At 43.8% G+C, this 18,003-nt stretch overlaps 2 protein-coding genes across 2 annotated transcripts; both read left to right on the forward strand.

Moving 5' to 3' along the window:
- Positions 1 to 7,738: 7,738 nt before the first annotated feature.
- LOC140104434 (germ cell nuclear acidic protein-like) lies at positions 7,739 to 10,136 on the forward strand. The gene is made up of 8 exons (XM_072127973.1): positions 7,739 to 7,853; positions 8,249 to 8,320; positions 8,445 to 8,526; positions 8,627 to 8,669; positions 8,852 to 9,002; positions 9,097 to 9,226; positions 9,316 to 9,523; positions 9,744 to 10,136. Exons 1-8 carry the CDS (start codon positions 7,782 to 7,784, stop codon positions 9,829 to 9,831), a joined length of 846 nt encoding a protein of 281 aa, XP_071984074.1. The 5' UTR covers positions 7,739 to 7,781; the 3' UTR covers positions 9,832 to 10,136.
- A 4,739-nt stretch (positions 10,137 to 14,875) lies between these two features.
- LOC140104492 (germ cell nuclear acidic protein-like) lies at positions 14,876 to 17,247 on the forward strand. The gene is made up of 8 exons (XM_072128062.1): positions 14,876 to 14,984; positions 15,380 to 15,451; positions 15,576 to 15,657; positions 15,758 to 15,800; positions 15,983 to 16,133; positions 16,229 to 16,358; positions 16,447 to 16,654; positions 16,875 to 17,247. Exons 1-8 carry the CDS (start codon positions 14,913 to 14,915, stop codon positions 16,960 to 16,962), a joined length of 846 nt encoding a protein of 281 aa, XP_071984163.1. The 5' UTR covers positions 14,876 to 14,912; the 3' UTR covers positions 16,963 to 17,247.
- The last annotated feature ends 756 nt before the right edge of the window (positions 17,248 to 18,003 follow it).

The following is an 18,003-nucleotide window of genomic DNA, read 5'->3' on the forward strand; positions in this document are numbered from 1 at the left end:
AGAAATCCATGTACTAAAATAGCATCAAGAAAAGAGTCAATTTATCAAAAGCATTTGAGAGCAAAACTTTAGCAGTTGCTCAAAGCAACCAATCAGAGCTAGGCTTTCATTATATAAACTCCTGTGGGAAAATTAAAGCTAAGCTAAAAGAACCACTAAAGAGATAAACATGCATTCTAAAACTGACAGCAGTAAAAACACTTGCAAAATGACCATATGTATAATAATAATAATCTTTACAAATCATAGTTGACATATACAAATAAAATATGACCTTACAGAGTACAAGCAGTCATTTGGAACAATAGGAGTAAGAGCCCTGATCACCAGACCTTACAGTAAATGAGAATGAGCGGGTGACACAAGAGGGACAAGAGCTTGTATAATGGTCCAGAAAAGTGAGGGAGAGACAGCAATCTAAGTCCTGCACGATAGTTCATGAACTGAACATAGAATAAGACATGGACTCACTGTATTTATTTGATCCACACGAGAGATGTTATTGTATATTTATGTTGATATGAATTGTTAAATATCTCTTTGCACATTGTAGCACCTTATTACTTTGTATTTGAATTGAATATTTCACTATTGCAAGTTTTGCACATTACGTCACAAAAGGAAATGATGTCATCACACACCTGTGTATATATATGTGCCCATATCGGCCATGTTTTTATGCTTGAGAAAGATTCCTTGCGAATCGAAACATCGCAAATTTTATGTCTTTTATGTGAATAAAGCCTTCATTCTTTGGAATCCTCTGCGTGCTGTGGCCTCCTCCATCGATGTATAATGGTCCAGCCATTTTTTTATAAGGGAATAGAATAAAATAATTTAATAAATAAAAATGCTGCTGCTTGAACCAGCCATCAGCCACCATCTTATATACAAAGTCCAAGGTGAATGTGACTGCAGAGAAGCCTGGAGCTTGGTATATACCTAGTGGAGGATGGGAGGAGGACAAAGGATGCATAAGTAAAGAGAGATTTGACATTTCATGCAGTATGTGAGTGTGATAGGCTGCCTACAGAGATGGGTTTTAAGAGCATGTTTAATACTTTGGAGGTTGTCTGATGGTCCAGGCAATAGTATTCCAGAGAATTGTTGCAGCTTGGGAGAAGTCCTGGAAAGCTGCGTGAGGGGTTCGAATTAAGGTAGAGATTAATCTAACATCACTGACAGATCGAAGAGCACGAGTTGGGCAACAGACAATTGTAAGAAATGGATGGTTTCTCGAGATGTTTCTGAAATGCATGTGGCAAGCGTGAGCAAGAGATTAAATATGCAGGGCAAAATAGAGGTCGTAGTCCAGCGAAAAACAGTGGGCCTGCTGCCTCCGTGTTATAATGATCCCACAGACCGAGATGGAGAGTACAGGGTCAGGGCAGTTAGTATATGGTGGAAACACATGAAGTTCAGTATTAGAAAGGTTAGGTTTCAAGAAGCGAGAGGACATGATGTTTGAGACAGCAGAGAGACAATCACTAGTGTTCTGGATTAAGGCAGGGGTGATGTTAAGTATATAGCTGGGTATCATCAGGATAGAGATGATACTGGAACCAAATCTGCTGCTGGTTTGTCCAATGGGGTCAGTATAGAGCAGTGGTGGCGAACCTATGGCACTGGTGCCAGAGGTGGCACTCGGTGCCCTCTCTGTGGGCACCCAGGCCATCACCCCAGCATGAAGTTCACCAGACAGGACTCAAAGAATCTTCCTACAATGATAGGCGAATTTGCCCTCCTCCTTTCAACTGCATTGGTGTCTTTAGGAGGCTGAACGATTGAAAGTTGTCAAAATACAATTACTGCTTAAATTGCTGTGCTGGCACTTTGCAATAAATAAGTGGCTTTTGGTTGAAGTTTGGGCACTCAGGCTCTAAAAGGTTCGCCATCACTGGTATAGAGGGAAAAGAGAAGAGATCCTAGGACTGAGCCCTGAGGAACCCCGACACTGAGAGGAAGAGGAGAAGAGCAAGATCCAAAAAAGGAGACACTGAAAGTGCGGTCAGAGAGATAGGAGGAAAACCAAGAGAGTGCAGTGTCCTTCAGGCCAATGGAATGAGGCATCCTAAGGATTAGCTGGTGGTCCACAGTATCAAACGCTGCAGAGAGATCCAGAAGAATAAGGAGAGAATTGTCACCTTTGGATTTAGCATGGAGGAGATCAATGGATACTTTTCAGTAGAGTGCATAGTATGGAAAGCAGACTGTAGTGTGTCAAGGAGGGAGTTAGCTGAGAGATAGCGGGTTAGTACAGAATAGACCAGGCGTTGCAGGGGTCTGGAGATGAAAGGGACATTATGGACTGGTTGGTAGTTAGCAGCACTGGATGGGTCCAGGGAAGGTTTTTTTTAGTAATGGGGTAACAACCACATGCATAAAAGAAAAGGGAATGACACCAGAAGAGAGAGAGATTGAAGATTTTAATGAGAAGTGACTGCTGGGGAGCGGGATCATTCTAGATGTAAAGGGATGGGGGTCACTTTAAGAAAAAAGGCTGCAACACTCCTTATGGTTCCAATCAAAACAGTGAAGTGTTCTATATTCAAAGATGCAACTTTTCAACATATAGGAGGATATTTATTAGGGCCTCTGCGCCACCTCAGTGACATAGAAGCCCTGGAATAATCGCTAATGCAAGTTTATTGCTAGCACTTGCAATTATTTACCCCAATCTGCCACCTTCACACCAGTGTGCGGCCGGCCAAGGGGGTGCGCGGCAGCTGGCAAATTTTTACATTGAAAATTCACCGGCTGCGTTTATTTCTACGCTAAGTCCAAGATAAGCGCTGTGCAGGACCCCGCTGGATACAGCTGTGGCATATGATAAATATCCCCCATAGTCTTTTTCAATCATGGGGTCACTGATGCAAGTAGTTGGAGAGCAGAGGAAAAGACTGGCTCAAATGAAGAGAACGAACATGGTGAAGTATCGGAGGGATTAAGGGAGTGGGTGGATTAAGAAATGTGAATGCAACCAATTTTATCATTAAAGTAGGTGGCCAGAGCTTCACCCCCAAGGCCAGAGGTGGTGGCTGCACCTTTGGTGTTAGTAATGGGTGAAGTGTATTGAAGAGCTTTTTGGGATTGTTAGAGAAAGGATATTAGATTAGTAAAATAACGGTATAGCAAGGTGAAGGGCATAGTTATAGGATCTGAGCACAAATTTGAAGTGTAGAAAGTCTGCAGATGTTCGCGACTTTCTCCACAAACGTTTGGCACTCCACTGCGAAAACAAATAGGTTTTGTCCATGTGCCAAGGTTGCCTTTATCTATGTTGAAAACTTTGGATATAGAGTGGCGCCATCACATCTAGGGCACTTCTGACAGTATGATTACAGGGGCGTAACTACAGTGGTAGCAGCCATACCAACCGCTATGGGGCCCACAGTGTCAGGGGGCCCCAGCATCCGACCTGACACACTAAAGAGTGGAGGATGTACATCATTATATCCATATTATGCTGCACTTTCTACATCATAATATGTATATATCTGTGATGTGTATATGTTGTATGTGTATATGGTGTATGGTGTCTGCATATACTGTATGTGTGTATATATGCTGTGTGTTTGTAAATGTCATTGTATGTGTGTGTATATGCTCTATATGAGCATATGTGCATAAGTGTACACATTTTAACTTGCATGTGTGAGTATACAAATATGTATAATTTTCAAGTGGGAAGGGGGGCCCCATGCCAAAGCCTTCTATGGGGCCCTGACTCTTGTAGTTACACCACTGGTGTTAGCGCCTCATCTGTGTCAGAGCTGCACTATACCTGACACAAAATTCTGCACTGAAAGGGGCATCAGAAATGTGTCGCATTTAATGTTAAAGATGCACCAATAAAAAGTCAGAGCAGTGCATGGAGCGCCTGATTCATGAAGAACAGTATGTAGATAGCCCCTGCACATGCCCCCACAGTATATAAACACCCCAGCATGTGCCCACTCAGTATATAGATAGCCCCAACATATAACCACTCAGTATATAGATAGACCCTGCACATGCTCACTCAGTATATAGATAGCCCCAGCATGTGCCCACTCAGTATATAGATAGCCCCAGCATAAAACCACTCAGTATATAGATAGTCCCTGCACATGCCCACTCATTATATAGATAGCCCCAGCATGTGTTCACTCAGTGTATAGATAGCCCCAGCAGGTGTCCACTCAGTATAAAGATAGCCCCAGCACATACCCACTCAGTATATACACTCACCGGCCACTTTATTAGGTACACCATGCTAGTAACGGGTTGGACCCCCTTTTGCCTTCAGAACTGCCTCAATTCTTCATGGCATAGATTCAACAAGGTGCTGGAAGCATTCCTCAGAGATTTTGGTCCATATTGACATGATGGCATCACACAGTTGCCGCAGATTTGTCGGCTGCACATCCATGATGCGAATCTCCCGTTCCACCACATCCCAAAGATGCTCTATTGGATTGAGATCTGGTGACTGTGGAGGCCATTTGAGTACAGTGACCTCATTGTCATGTTCAAGAAACCAGTCTGAGATGATTCCAGCTTTATGACATGGCGCATTATCCTGCTGAAAGTAGCCATCAGATGTTGGGTACATTGTGGTCATAAAGGGATGGACATGGTCAGCAACAATACTCAGGTAGGCTGTGGCGTTGCAACGATGCTCAATTGGTACCAAGGGGCCCAAAGAGTGCCAAGAAAATATTCCCCACACCATGACACCACCACCACCAGCCTGAACCATTGATACAAGGCAGGATGGATCCATGCTTTCATGTTGTTGATGCCAAATTCTGACCCTACCATCTGAATGTTGCAGCAGAAATCGAGACTCATCAGACCAGGCAACGTTTTTCCAATCTTCTACTGTCCAATTTCGATGAGCTTTTACAAATTGTAGCCTCAGTTTCCTGTTCTTAGCTGAAAGGAGTGGCACCCGCTGTGGTCTTCTGCTGCTGTAGCCCATCTGCCTCAGAGATGCTCTTCTGCCTGCCTTGGTTGTAACGGGTGGAGATTTGAGTCACTGTTGCCTTTCTATCAGCTTGAACCAGTCTGCCCATTCTCCTCTGACCTCTGGCATCAACAAGGCATTTCCGCCCACAGAACTGCCGCTCACTGGATGTTTTTTCTTTTTCGGACCATTATCTGTAAACCCTAGAGATGGTTGTGCGTGAAAATCCCAGTAGATCAGCAGTTTCTGAAATACTCAGACCAGCCCTTCTGGCACCAACAACCATGCCACGTTCAAAGGCACTCAAATCACCTTTCTTCCCCATACTGATGCTCGGTTTGAACTGCAGGAGATTGTCTTGACCATGTCTACATGCCTAAATGCACTGAGTTGTTGCCATGTGATTGGCTGATTAGAAATGAAGTGTTAACGAGCAGTTGGACAGGTGTACCTAATAAAGTGGCCAGTGAGTGTAGATAGCCCTTGCACGTGGCCACTCAGTATATAGAAAGCCTCAGCATGTGTTCACTCAGTGTATAGATATACTCAGCACGTGCCCACTCAATATAGAGCTAGCTCCAGCACATGCCCACTCATTATATAGATAGCCCCAGCATATGTCCACTCATTATCTAGATAGCCCCAGCACATGTCCCCTCAGTATATAGATATCCCCAGAATGTTTTCACTCTGTTTACAGATAGCCCAAGCACATGCCCACTTAGTACACAGATAGCCCTAGCACATGCCAACTCAGTATATAGATAGCCCCAGCACATGTCCCCTCAGTATATAGATAGCCCCAGCATATATCCCCTCTGTATATAGATAGCCCCTGCACATGCCCACTCACTATATAGATAGCCCCAGCACATGTCCCTTCAGTATATAGATAGCCCCAGCATGTTCCCACTCAGTATATAGATAGCCCCAGCATGTGCCCACTTAGTATATAGAAATCTCCTGCACATTCCCACTCAGTATATAGTGCCCTCAGCACATGTGCCCTTAGTCCATAGACAGCCCCCCAGTCCATTTAATGAAATGTCCAGCATATAAACACTCAGTATAAACATAGCCCTTGCACGTGTCCACTCAATATAGAGCTAGCCCCACCACATGCCCCCTCATTATATACATAGCCCCTGCACGTGCCCACTCGGTGTATAGAAAGACCCTGCATTTGTTTACTCAGTGTATAGATATGCCCAGCACATGCCCACTCAGTATATAGATAGCCCCAGCCCATGTCCACTCAGTATATAGATAGCCCCAGCACATGTTCCCTCAGTATAAAGATAGCCCCAGCACATGTTCCCTCAGTATAAAGATAGCCCCAGCATATATTCCCTCTGTATATACATAGCCCCTGCACATGCCCACTAAGTATATAGATAGCCCCAGCATGTGCCCACTCAGTATATAGATTGCCCCAGCATGTGCCCACTCAATATATAGATAGCCCCAGTATGTGCCCACTTAGCATATAGAAAGCTCCTGCACGTTCCCACTCAGTATATAGAAAACTCCTGCACATTCCCACTCAGTATATAGTGCCCTCAGTCCATAGACAGCCCCCCAGTCCATTTAATGAAATGTCCACCCAGATGCCCTCTTACATAAATCGCCCTCCATAATTTATGTTATATCTATAGCAGGCTCCTCGAGAAAAAAAGTCTATACTCACCTTCGGCTTCTTCTCCCCGAGACTGCGGCTCTGTCTTCCCCTCTTCCAGCTCGGACGCATACACTATGACGCGGTCGTGTTGAGGCCGTGTGACGTCATAGTGTAACGGTCCGCATGGTGCATACACTATGACAGTGGTGGCGAACCTATGGCACGGGTGCCAGAGGCGGCACTCAGAGCCCTTTCTGTGGGCACCCGGGCCATCACCCCAGCACACCAGACAGGACTCAAAGAATTTTCCTGCAGTTCCATACAATTTAAAAGATGCTGCTTTCAGTCATATTTTAAAGTGATACGTACTTGGCTACATGGGAATGTAGGAAGAGGGGAATGTGTAGACAGCGCCGAATTATCTTTGGAGGACCTCCTGCTGGCCCCATGATTCTCTGTGTACAGAGGGACACTGGAAAGAAGCTAAAATGATGCAAATTTTCCATCTTTTTTTTTTACTATGTTGGTGTCTTCAGGAGGTACGATTGAACGTTGTTGAAGAACAGGGAGCAATAGGTTACTGCTTTATTTTTGGTTGGCACCTTGCGATAAACGAGGGGGCTTGGGGGTTTCAGTTTGGGCACTCGGTCCCTAAAAGGTTTGCCATCACTGCACTATGACATTACACGGCTGCAACACCGCCAGCCAGGCCGGGAGAGGAGAAAACGGAGCCACGGGGCCAGGGGAAGATGCTGAAAAGTGAGTATAGATTTTTATTTTGTTTTTAGACTCATGGTGGAACTTCATATAGGGCCTGCCTAAAGGTAGATCCGCGTTTGGGGGGCTGTGGGTACTGTGAGAAAGTCGGGCACCCCTTTTGAACACAGTTTAACTAGACCCCCCCAAGATGGTGGCCCTGCCTGTAACTACCTCATATTACATATTAATATCGCTGCTAGATGATTATACTACAGTTTTGGTTATATTTTTACCATCACTGTGGATGTCTATATAATATCTATCTATCTGTGATGTACGTGTGAGTATCATGGTAACCCTGATGTAACAAAAGCCATCATGTTCCAGAATATTAGTGATGTCACACAAACTATGATTTCACAATATGAAGGAGCTCTAAAGGTTCTGATTCTGTCCAGACCCGCTGAGGGTTATAGAGTTAGTGGTGCGAGACATTTGCTATCCAGTTGTGTAGAAATGTCCAAGCAAAAGCGAAAACATTGCATTGTTATTTCTTCTGATTCAGAAGACAGCGGCAGCGAGGACCAGGTAAGTTCCATTTTTTGGCCAAAAATTGTGTCATTTTAGTATCATACATATAATATAAAAACTGACTGCATCCACATTCCTGATATTATAGCTGAATTTCCATGTTCTAGTTACATGTATACAGCAGTGTCACCCCTATCCCTAGTACGAGGGCCCCCATAGGGTCACCGCAGGAGCTGATTCTGGAGCTTTCTGCCCCCTCCATATACTATAGTAGGGCTCAGACTTGTCCCCCAGCCATGTATCAGGGCACATATCCTCATGATAAATCACTGCACAATCCATCGTATATTAGTAGTAATAGTGTCAGTGTGATGTCCCCTTATACTAAACAACATGTATCTAGAATTTATCCAGGTAAAATTATGTCAATTTGTTAATATTTTCCTTCCTAGATTCTGGTCAGTAAGAAGCGCCGCACATTTATTGAGTCCAACACATTGGACGATGATGAGACTCTACATCAGGTAAGTGGCCGCTTCTCTACAGTCTTCTCTATGGCCCTGAGCGGCTCTACAGGATTTATTACACTTTTATACAGTTTCTTTTCCTTCTATATAATAATCTGTCTCTTATATTTCTTTATTCCAGTCTCATCCATTTACTCCAAGTTCTCCATGGAGCCTTGAAGAGGAGGATGGTGGCTCTGGTCCCTACCAGCCACCCATAGCAGGTACACAGGACACTTCTATAATGATCAGGAATCCCCAGTAGAATCTAATAAATGACACTTTTATTACTAATATGATGTTATTATTTGTTATATTTTCCAGATCTGAATTCTCCATCCTCGAGCATTGAGCTGGTGGAGGAAAGGTACAGTATTTATATATTCCCCATGTTATCAGGTTCATATTATTTGGTCGCTAGGTGGCAGTATAATTAGTTACACATTATATTGTCAGCTTAGCTATCAGATGTGTAGAGTCTGCATGTTGTGTATGTTCTTAGAATATATTGATAATTGATCTGTGATCCTCTATTATGTTTTCTTACAGTTTTGGGAGACCGGAGCGTCCCATCAATTACGGTCTCCTGACAGATCTTGCTTCTCCTCATTCAAAATATGTGAACAACTTCCATGAGAACAAAGAGGATCTGACAAAACTTCTTTACGAGTTTTTTAACCATACCGTCTTTGACGATGAGGTATACAATGAGTAGATTGAGTGTATACATCATAGAATTATAGACATAAAGCTTATATTTCTATATCTATATTGTTATTCTTCCTTCTTTGTAGCTTCCTGCAGACATGGAAGTGAGATGGAACAAAAGGATGACGTCAACAGCCGGTGTCACCAGATTGCTAGGGGACAGCGGCGATCCTTGTGCCATCATAGAGATATCAGAGAAGATCTGTGATTCTGCAGGTATGTGTCTCCTCATATACTACAGATGCTCTGAAATCTTCCATGGCTCTTTATATACTGATTGGAAGTTTCTCTCACATTCCCTTCAGCACGACTTCGGGACACGTTGATCCATGAAATGTGTCATGCTGCCTGCTGGGTCATTGATGGAGATGGAAACGCTGGACACGGCTGGCGTTGGCTGTTCTTCTGCCAGACGGCTGCACAGGCTCACCCTGACCTCCCACCGATCTCCAGATACCACGACTATGAGATCCACTACCCGTTCATGTATGAGTGCACAGGGTGCCAGTCCAGGTAAGATGCCACCTGTTATAATGTCCAGGGTGGTGTCCTGGAGTGTGAGGTTCTTGTATTTCAGGAGTTTCTCTTTATTATTTGATCATGTACAATGTGTTAGTTACCACCACTGCTTGCTTCACTGATATCTACAGACTGTTTTCCACAGTAATGAATAAAGGAGGCTCTATAATTGTTTATAGATTTTATCATTAATATAATCTTTCTATCTCTCTAGGGTTGGACGCTGGAAAGCCTCTCTAGACACACAGAGGTTTGTGTGCAGCCGTTGTAAAGGAGACATCATCCTCCTAGACTCCACCTGAAGACATCAGTCAGTACATCTCCGACTCCATCATCAGTCAGAGTAAAGATCCACCCAAGATCCCAGCAGAGAGAAGTCACCCAGAAGACCTGTGATATGTAACATCTATCATCTTACCATCTGGGCAGCACGGAGGCTCGGTGACTAGCACTGTGGCCTTGCAGAACTGGGTCTTCAATTCACCATCGTCTGCATGGAGTTTGTATGTTCTCCCCGTGTCTGCGTGGGTTTCCTCCGGGTACTCCGGTTTCCTCCCACATAACAAAAATATACTGATAGGTTAATTGGCTTTAGTAAATTTTTTACATTTGGCCAAAAATATTTGCAGAGTGTCATTAATCATTTTACAAAATAACTCAAAGCCGGTAGAATTGGGAGGTAAAATGGAACAGTCCAAGTGATTCGATAACAGGTGATGTGTATTATAACCAAAAGCACAACAGCAAAACTGGGGTGGGCAGGGAGTATACTTGGGGCTGTGGCAACTCTCACATTGGGATATTAATATGATAGTGAAGATCCATATACTCAGCTCCATAGAATGTAACTTCTGACTTAGGAATGGGGACACCATCTTGGATTTCTGTGTCACGGTCGTGGAGCTGAGTTTCTTCCTCTCTGCACTGTAGCTCCCCCTCCTGCAGTCCATGACGGAGCTTACTCACTAATGCACACTGATACAATCTGACTTCCTGCCGGTAGCAGCAGCCAGAGGAGGACAACAAGCTACAGGCAGATAAGTTAGTTATCTGGGGAGGCACAACAGGAATGCACAGTAGATCTAGTGTTTTGTAGAATAGCAGAGATGACTGTCATTGTGTTTAATATGCATGTCATGGATCTCATCATCTCTGATCTGTCTCATCTCTCTTTTTCTATGTGTCAGATACTAGTACAATGTTCAGATGGTAAATGAAAGTGTGTATATAAACAGTCGCGTAACAGCTATGGCTGCTATGGGGCCCAGGGGCCCGGGATAGCAGAACCAATATGCCATTATCCAAGGCCATATAATAATAATAATCTTTATTTATATATATGTTCTATACAATATGTGTGTATAAATGTATGGATGTGTACATACTGTATAATGTATGAGTTAGTATATACTGTACATATTAGTGTATAAATGTATATATGAGTACATAAATGTGTACGTATAAGTGTATACATGTATGTATTTGTGTGTGAGTATATAAACGTGTGTATGAATGTAGAACTTTATGTGTATATATTATATAAATGTTTGTATATATGAGTGTATAATTGTGTGTGCGTGTATTTGAGTTAGTAAACTTATGTGATTATATAATCGCATCTGTTCAAATATGTATATATTTTTTTAAGGAGAAAGGGGTCCCATGCAGAAATACGCTATAGGGCCCAAGTTCTCCTAGTTACGCCCCTGTATGATTATAATGGTTAGTAGACAGGTTTGGACAAGAGGAGGACTACAAAAGATGGGAAAGCGTGAGAGGGTACAAAAGGAATGACCTGGAGTCTGGGATGTGTAATAATTTGGGGATCTGATCTGGAGTTTTAAATCTATTTCTATTAATATATAGGCTGAAGTTTCAGACATCATCAAGTGTATAATTGTCCCTGGTCATTAAATTGACAAATGTCTATCGATATCCATCCTACTATTAGGATGTCTGTGAACGCAAAGGTTGGTGTACTATCAACTTTTTAAATTTCATTTCCACTATTTTTATATAATGACTAGAGATGAGCGAGCACTAAAATGCTCGGTTATTCGAGACGAACTTTTCCCGATGCTCGAGTGCTCGTCTCGAATAACGAGCCCCATTGAAGTCAATGGGAGACTCGAGCATTTTTTAAGGGGACCAAGGCTCTGCACAGGGAAGCTTGGCCAAACACCTGGGAACCTCAGAAAAGGATGGAAACACCACGGAAATGGACAGGAAACAGCAGGGGCAGCATGCATGGATGCCTCTGAGGCTGCTTAATCGCACCATTATGCCAAAATTATGGGCAACAGCATGGCCATGACAGAGTGACCGAATGAGGCTAGATAGCATCTAAAACATGCAATAACTGCCCTGACACTATAGGGGACGGCATGCAGAGGCAGCGGCAGCAGCGGCAGGCTAGAGAGTGTCATGGCGACATAACCTAAATGGACTCAGGCTTCACCAAAGGAGGTGAGCAAGAAGCGCTGAAATTATTTCCTATGTGAACAAAAGGTTGACGGTATATTTAGTCGATAACACAGCATGGTGGCGACATAGTGACCAAGTTCCATAACGTATCTGGTGAAACACCCGAAAAATGAGCCTGACACAGCTCTTTTGATAAGGGGACGACATGTGGAGGCAGCCATGGAGACGACTTCCATGATTAAGAGCGACAGTATGGGGCATCCATATTGTGCTGCTATGATTGCAACTTCAGGTCTCCAGCATGGCGGCGACAGATGGGCCAAGTTCCACTATGTATCTGGTGAAACACCTGAAAATTCTGCCTGACACAGCTCGTTTGATAAGGAGATGATGTGCTGCATATCCTCTCGTGCTCCAGCGTCAGGGGTATAGAGTGTTGAAATGAGACATTGGTGGACGCTGTGGAGGATCGTGGAGGCAAAATGGACAGGAAACAGCAGGGGCAGCATGCATGGATGCCTCTGAGGCTGCCTAATCTTGGGATGGAGCTGGCGGTCCACTGCCAGGCGAGCTTTCGCCTGTCCAAGCCCCTGTCTCTCGGCTCCTCCCCACCCAAAATGGGCCTGGGGGCCAGAAGCGTTTACTTTGAAAAAATTATAATTTTCAAAGCAGGCCGGGTCGTTTGAATATTTCACCTAGGAATAATGGAATAGCATAGTGGTTCTATTTTTAATTGTTTTTACGGAAATGGTTCCATGATTAAGAGCGACAGTATGGGGCATCCATATTGCGCTGCTATGATTGCAACTTCAGGTCTCCAGCATGGCGGCGACAGATGGGCCGAGTTCCACTATGTATCTGGTGAAACACCTGAAAATTCTGCCTGACACAGCTCGTTTGATAAGGGGACGATGTATGGAGGCAGTGAACTAGTAGTAGATTAAAGGTGCTGCAGTTAAAACTATGTTAGTTGGATCTTGAGATGGAGCTGGCGCTCCGCTGCCAGGCAAGCTTTCGCCAATCCAAGCCCCTGTCTCTAGGCTACTCCCCAAACAGCACTTCTAAGAACCTTTTGTATAAGATCAAGTGTAGTAGCGATCTTATAAGTTTAGGATATGGCGGGTGAGGGGAATGTAAACAGATGCGCAAGAAGCGCTGAAATAATATCGGTAAATGATAAAAGTTTGCCAGTATATTTTGTGGATTACACAGCAGGGTGACGACAAAGTTAACAAGTTTGATGTGGAAGCCATGAAAACAACCCAAAATTCTGCCCGACACAGCTCGTTTGATAAAAGGACGATGTATGGAGGCAGTGAACTAGTAGTAGATAGAGATAAACGAGCACTTAAATGCTCGGGTACTCGTTATTCAAGACGAAATTTTCCCGATGCTCGAGTGCTCGTCTCGAATAACGAGCCCCATTGAAGTCAATGGGAGACTCGAGCATTTTTCAAGGGGACCACGGCTCTGCACAGGGAAGCTTGGCCAAACACCTGGGAACCTCAGAAAAGGATGGAAACACCACGGAAATGGACAGGAAACAGCAGGGGCAGCATGCATGGATGCCTCTGAGGCTGCTTAATCGCACCAGTATGCCAAAATTATGGGCAACAGCATGGCCATGACAGAGTGACAGAATGAAGCTAGATAGCATCTAAAACATGCAATAATTGCCCTGACACTATAGGGGACGGCATGCAGAGGCAGCGGCAGCAGCGGCAGGCTAGAGTGTGTCATGGCGACATACCCTAAATGGACTCAGGCTTCAAACCAATGGGTAGCCGAGAGGAACCAAAGGAGGTGAGCAAGAAGCGCTCAAATGATTTCCTATGTGAAGAAAAAGGTTGACGGTATATTTAGTCGATAACACAGGATGGTGGCGACATAGTGACCAAGTTCCATAACGTATCTGGTGAATAGCCCCTGCACATGCCCACTCAGTATATAGATAGCCCCAGCATGTGCCCACTCAGTATATAGATTGCCCCAACATGTGCCCACTCAATATATAGATTGCCCCAACATGTGCCCACTCAATATATAGATAGCCCCAGCATGTGCCCACTTAGCATATAGAAAGCTCCTGCACGTTCCCACTCAGTATATAGAAAACTCCTGCACATTCCCACTCAGTATATAGTGCCCTCAGCACATGTGCCCTCAGTCCATAGACAGCCCCCCAGTCCATTTAATGAAATGTCCACCCAGATGCCCTCTTACATAAATCGCCCTCCATAATTTATGTTATATCTATAGCAGGCTCCTCGAGAAAAAAAGTCTATACTCACCTTCGGCTTCTTCTCCCCGAGACTGCGGCTCTGTCTTCCCCTCTTCCAGCTCGGACGCATACACTATGACGCGGTCGTGTTGAGGCCGTGTGACGTCATAGTGTAACGGTCCGCATGGTGCATACACTATGACATTACACGGCTGCAACACCGCCAGCCAGGCCGGGAGAGGAGAAAACGGAGCCACAGGGCCAGGGGAAGATGCTGAAAAGTGAGTATAGATTTTTATTTTGTTTTTAGACTCATGGTGGAACTTCATATAGGGCCTGCCTAAAGGTAGATCCGCGTTTGGGGGGCTGTGGGTACTGTGAGACAGTCGGGCACCCCTTTTGAACACAGTTTAACTAGACCCCCCCCAAGATGGTGGTCCTGCCTGTAACTACCTCATATTACATATTAATATCGCTGCTAGATGATTATACTACAGTTTTGGTTATATTTTTACCATCACTGTGGATGTCTATATAATATCTATCTATCTGTGATGTACGTGTGAGTATCATGGTAACCCTGATGTAACAAAAGCCATCATGTTCCAGAATATTAGTGATGTCACACAAACTATGATTTCACAATATGAAGGAGCTCTAAAGGTTCTGATTCCGTCCAGACCCGCTGAGGGTTATAGAGTTCGTGGTGCGAGACATTTGCTATCCAGTTGTGTAGAAATGTCCAAGCAAAAGCGAAAACATTGCATTGTTATTTCTTCTGATTCAGAAGACAGCGGCAGCGAGGACCAGGTAAGTTCCATTTTTTGGCCAAAAATTGTGTCATTTTAGTATCATACATATAATATAAAAACTGACTGCATCCACATTCCTGATATTATAGCTGAATTTCCATGTTCTAGTTACATGTATACAGCAGTGTCACCCCTATCCCTAGTACGAGGGCCCCCATAGGGTCACCGCAGGAGCTGATTCTGGAGCTTTCTGCCCCCTCCATATACTGTAGGAGGGCTCAGACTTGTCTCCCAGCCATGTATCAGGGCACATATCCTCATGATAAATCACTGCACAATCCATCGTATATTAGTAGTAATAGTGTCAGTGTGATGTCCCCTTATACTAAACAACATGTATCTAGAATTTATCCAGGTAAAATTTTGTCAATTTGTTAATATTTTCCTTCCTAGATTCTGGTCAGTAAGAAGCGCCGAACATTTATTGAGTCCAACACATTGGACGATGATGAGACTCTACATCAGGTAGGTGGCCGCTTCTCTACAGTCTTCTCTATGGCCCTGAGCGGCTCTACAGGATTTATTACACTTTTATACGGTTTCTTTTCCTTCTATATAATAATCTGTCTCTTATATTTCTTTATTCTAGTCTCATCCATTTACTCCAAGTTCTCCATGGAGCCTTGAAGAGGAGGATGGTGGCTCTGGTCCCTACCAGCCACCCATAGCAGGTATACAGGACACTTCTATAATGATCAGGAATCCCCAGTAGAATATAATAAATTGCAATTTTATTACTGATATGATGTTATTATTTGTTATATTTTCCAGATCTGAATTCTCCATCCTTGAGCATTGAGCTGGTGGAGGAAAGGTACAGTATTTATATATTCCCCATGTTATCAGGTTCATATTATTTGGTCGCTAGGTGGCAGTATAATTAGTTACACATTATATTGTCAGCTTAGCGATCAGATGTGTAGAATCTGCATGTTGTGTATGTTCTTAGAATATATTGATTATTGATCTGTGATCCTCTATTATGTTTTCTTACAGTTTTGGGAGACCGGAGCGTCCCATCAATTACGGTCTCCTGACAGATCTTGCTTCTCCTCATTCAAAATATGTGAACAACTTCCATGAGAACAAAGAGGAGCTGACAAAACTTCTTTATGAGTTTTTTAACCATACCGTCTTTGACGATGAGGTATACAATGAGTAGATTGAGTGTATACATCATAGAATTATAGACATAAAGCTTATATTTCTTATATCTATATTGTTACTCTTCCTTCTTTGTAGCTTCCTGCAGACATGGAAGTGAGATGGAACAAAAGGATGACGTCAACAGCCGGTGTCACCAGATTGCTAGGGGACAGCGGCGATCCTTGTGCCATCATAGAGATATCAGAGAAGATCTGTGATTCTGCAGGTATGTGTCTCCTCATATACTACAACTGCTCTATATCTTCCATGTCTCTTTATATACTGATTGGAAGTTTCTCTCACATTCTCTTCAGCACGACTTCGGGACACATTGATCCATGAAATGTGTCATGCTGCCTGCTGGGTCATTGATGGAGATGGAAACGCTGGACACGGCTGGCGTTGGCTGTTCTTCTGCCAGACGGCTGCACAGGCTCACCCTGACCTCCCACCGATCTCCAGATACCACGACTATGAGATCCACTACCCGTTCATGTATGAGTGCACAGGGTGCCAGTCCAGGTAAGATGCCACCTGTTATAGTGTCCAGGGTGGTGTCCTGGAGTGTGAGGTTCTTGTATTTCAGGAGTTTTTCTTTATTATTTGATCATGTACAATGTGTTAGTTACCACCACTGCTTGCTTCACTGATATCTGCAGACTGTTTTCCACAGTAATGAATAAAGGAGGCTCTATAATTGTTTATAGATTTTACCATTAATATAATCTTTCTATCTCTCTAGGGTTGGACGCTGGAAAGCCTCTCTAGACACACAGAGGTTTGTGTGCAGCCGTTGTAAAGGAGACATCATCCTCCTAGACTCCACCTGAAGACATCAGTCAGTACATCTCCGACTCCATCATCAGTCAAGAGTAAAGATCCACCCAAGATCCCAGCAGAGAGAAGTCACCCAGAAGACCCGTGATATGTAACATCTACCATCTTACCATCTGGGCAGCACGGAGGCTCGGTGACTAGCACTGTGGCCTTGCAGAACTGGGTCTTCAATTCACCATCGTCTGCATGGAGTTTGTATGTTCTCCCCGTGTCTGCGTGGGTTTCCTCCGGGTACTCCGGTTTCCTCCCACATAACAAAAATATACTGATAGGTTAATTGGCTTTAGTAAATTTTTTACATTTGGCCAAAAATATTTGCAGAGTGTCATTAATCATTTTACAAAATAACTCAAAGCCGGTAGAATTGGGAGGTAAAATGGAACAGTCCAAGTGATTCGATAACAGGTGATATGTATTATAACCAAAAGCACAACAGCAAAACTGGGGTGGGCAGGGAGTATACTTGGGGCTGTGGCAACTCTCACATTGGGATATTAATATGATAGTGAAGATTCATATACTCAGCTCCATAGAATGTAACTTCTGACTTAGGAATGGGGACACCATCTTGGATTTCTGTGTCACGGTCGTGGAGCTGAGTTTCTTCCTCTCTGCACTGTAGCTCCCCCTCTTGCAGTCCATGACGGAGCTTACTCACTAATGCACACTGATACAATCTGACTTCCTGCCGGTAGCAGCAGCCAGAGGAGGACAACAAGCTACAGGCAGATAAGTTAGTTATCTGGGGAGGCACAACAGGAATGCACAGTAGATCTAGTGTTTTGTAGAATAGCAGAGATGACTGTCATTGTGTTTAATATGCATGTCATGGATCTCATCATCTCTGATCTGTCTCATCTCTCTTTTTCTATGTGACAGATGCTAGTACAATGTTCAGAAGGTAAATGAAAGTGTGTATATAAACAGTCGCGTAACAGCTATGGCTGCTATGGGGCCCACTCTACTCAGGGGCCCGGGATAGCAGAACCAATATGCCATTATCCAAGGCCATATAATAATAATAATCTTTATTT

This window comes from Engystomops pustulosus, chromosome 10, assembly GCF_040894005.1.
Source record: "Engystomops pustulosus chromosome 10, aEngPut4.maternal, whole genome shotgun sequence".
Classification (NCBI taxonomy): Eukaryota; Metazoa; Chordata; class Amphibia; order Anura; family Leptodactylidae; genus Engystomops; species Engystomops pustulosus.

Coding starts and splice junctions, on each gene's coding strand:
- LOC140104434 (XM_072127973.1), top strand. CDS start 7,782: ATGTCCAAGCAAAAGCGAAAACATTGCATTGTTATTTCTTCTGATTCA. Junction 7,854..8,248: donor ACAGCGGCAGCGAGGACCAG/GTAAGTTCCATT, acceptor TTTCCTTCCTAG/ATTCTGGTCAGTAAGAAGCG. Junction 9,003..9,096: donor ATACCGTCTTTGACGATGAG/GTATACAATGAG, acceptor CCTTCTTTGTAG/CTTCCTGCAGACATGGAAGT.
- LOC140104492 (XM_072128062.1), top strand. CDS start 14,913: ATGTCCAAGCAAAAGCGAAAACATTGCATTGTTATTTCTTCTGATTCA. Junction 16,134..16,228: donor ATACCGTCTTTGACGATGAG/GTATACAATGAG, acceptor CCTTCTTTGTAG/CTTCCTGCAGACATGGAAGT. Junction 16,359..16,446: donor GAAGATCTGTGATTCTGCAG/GTATGTGTCTCC, acceptor CATTCTCTTCAG/CACGACTTCGGGACACATTG.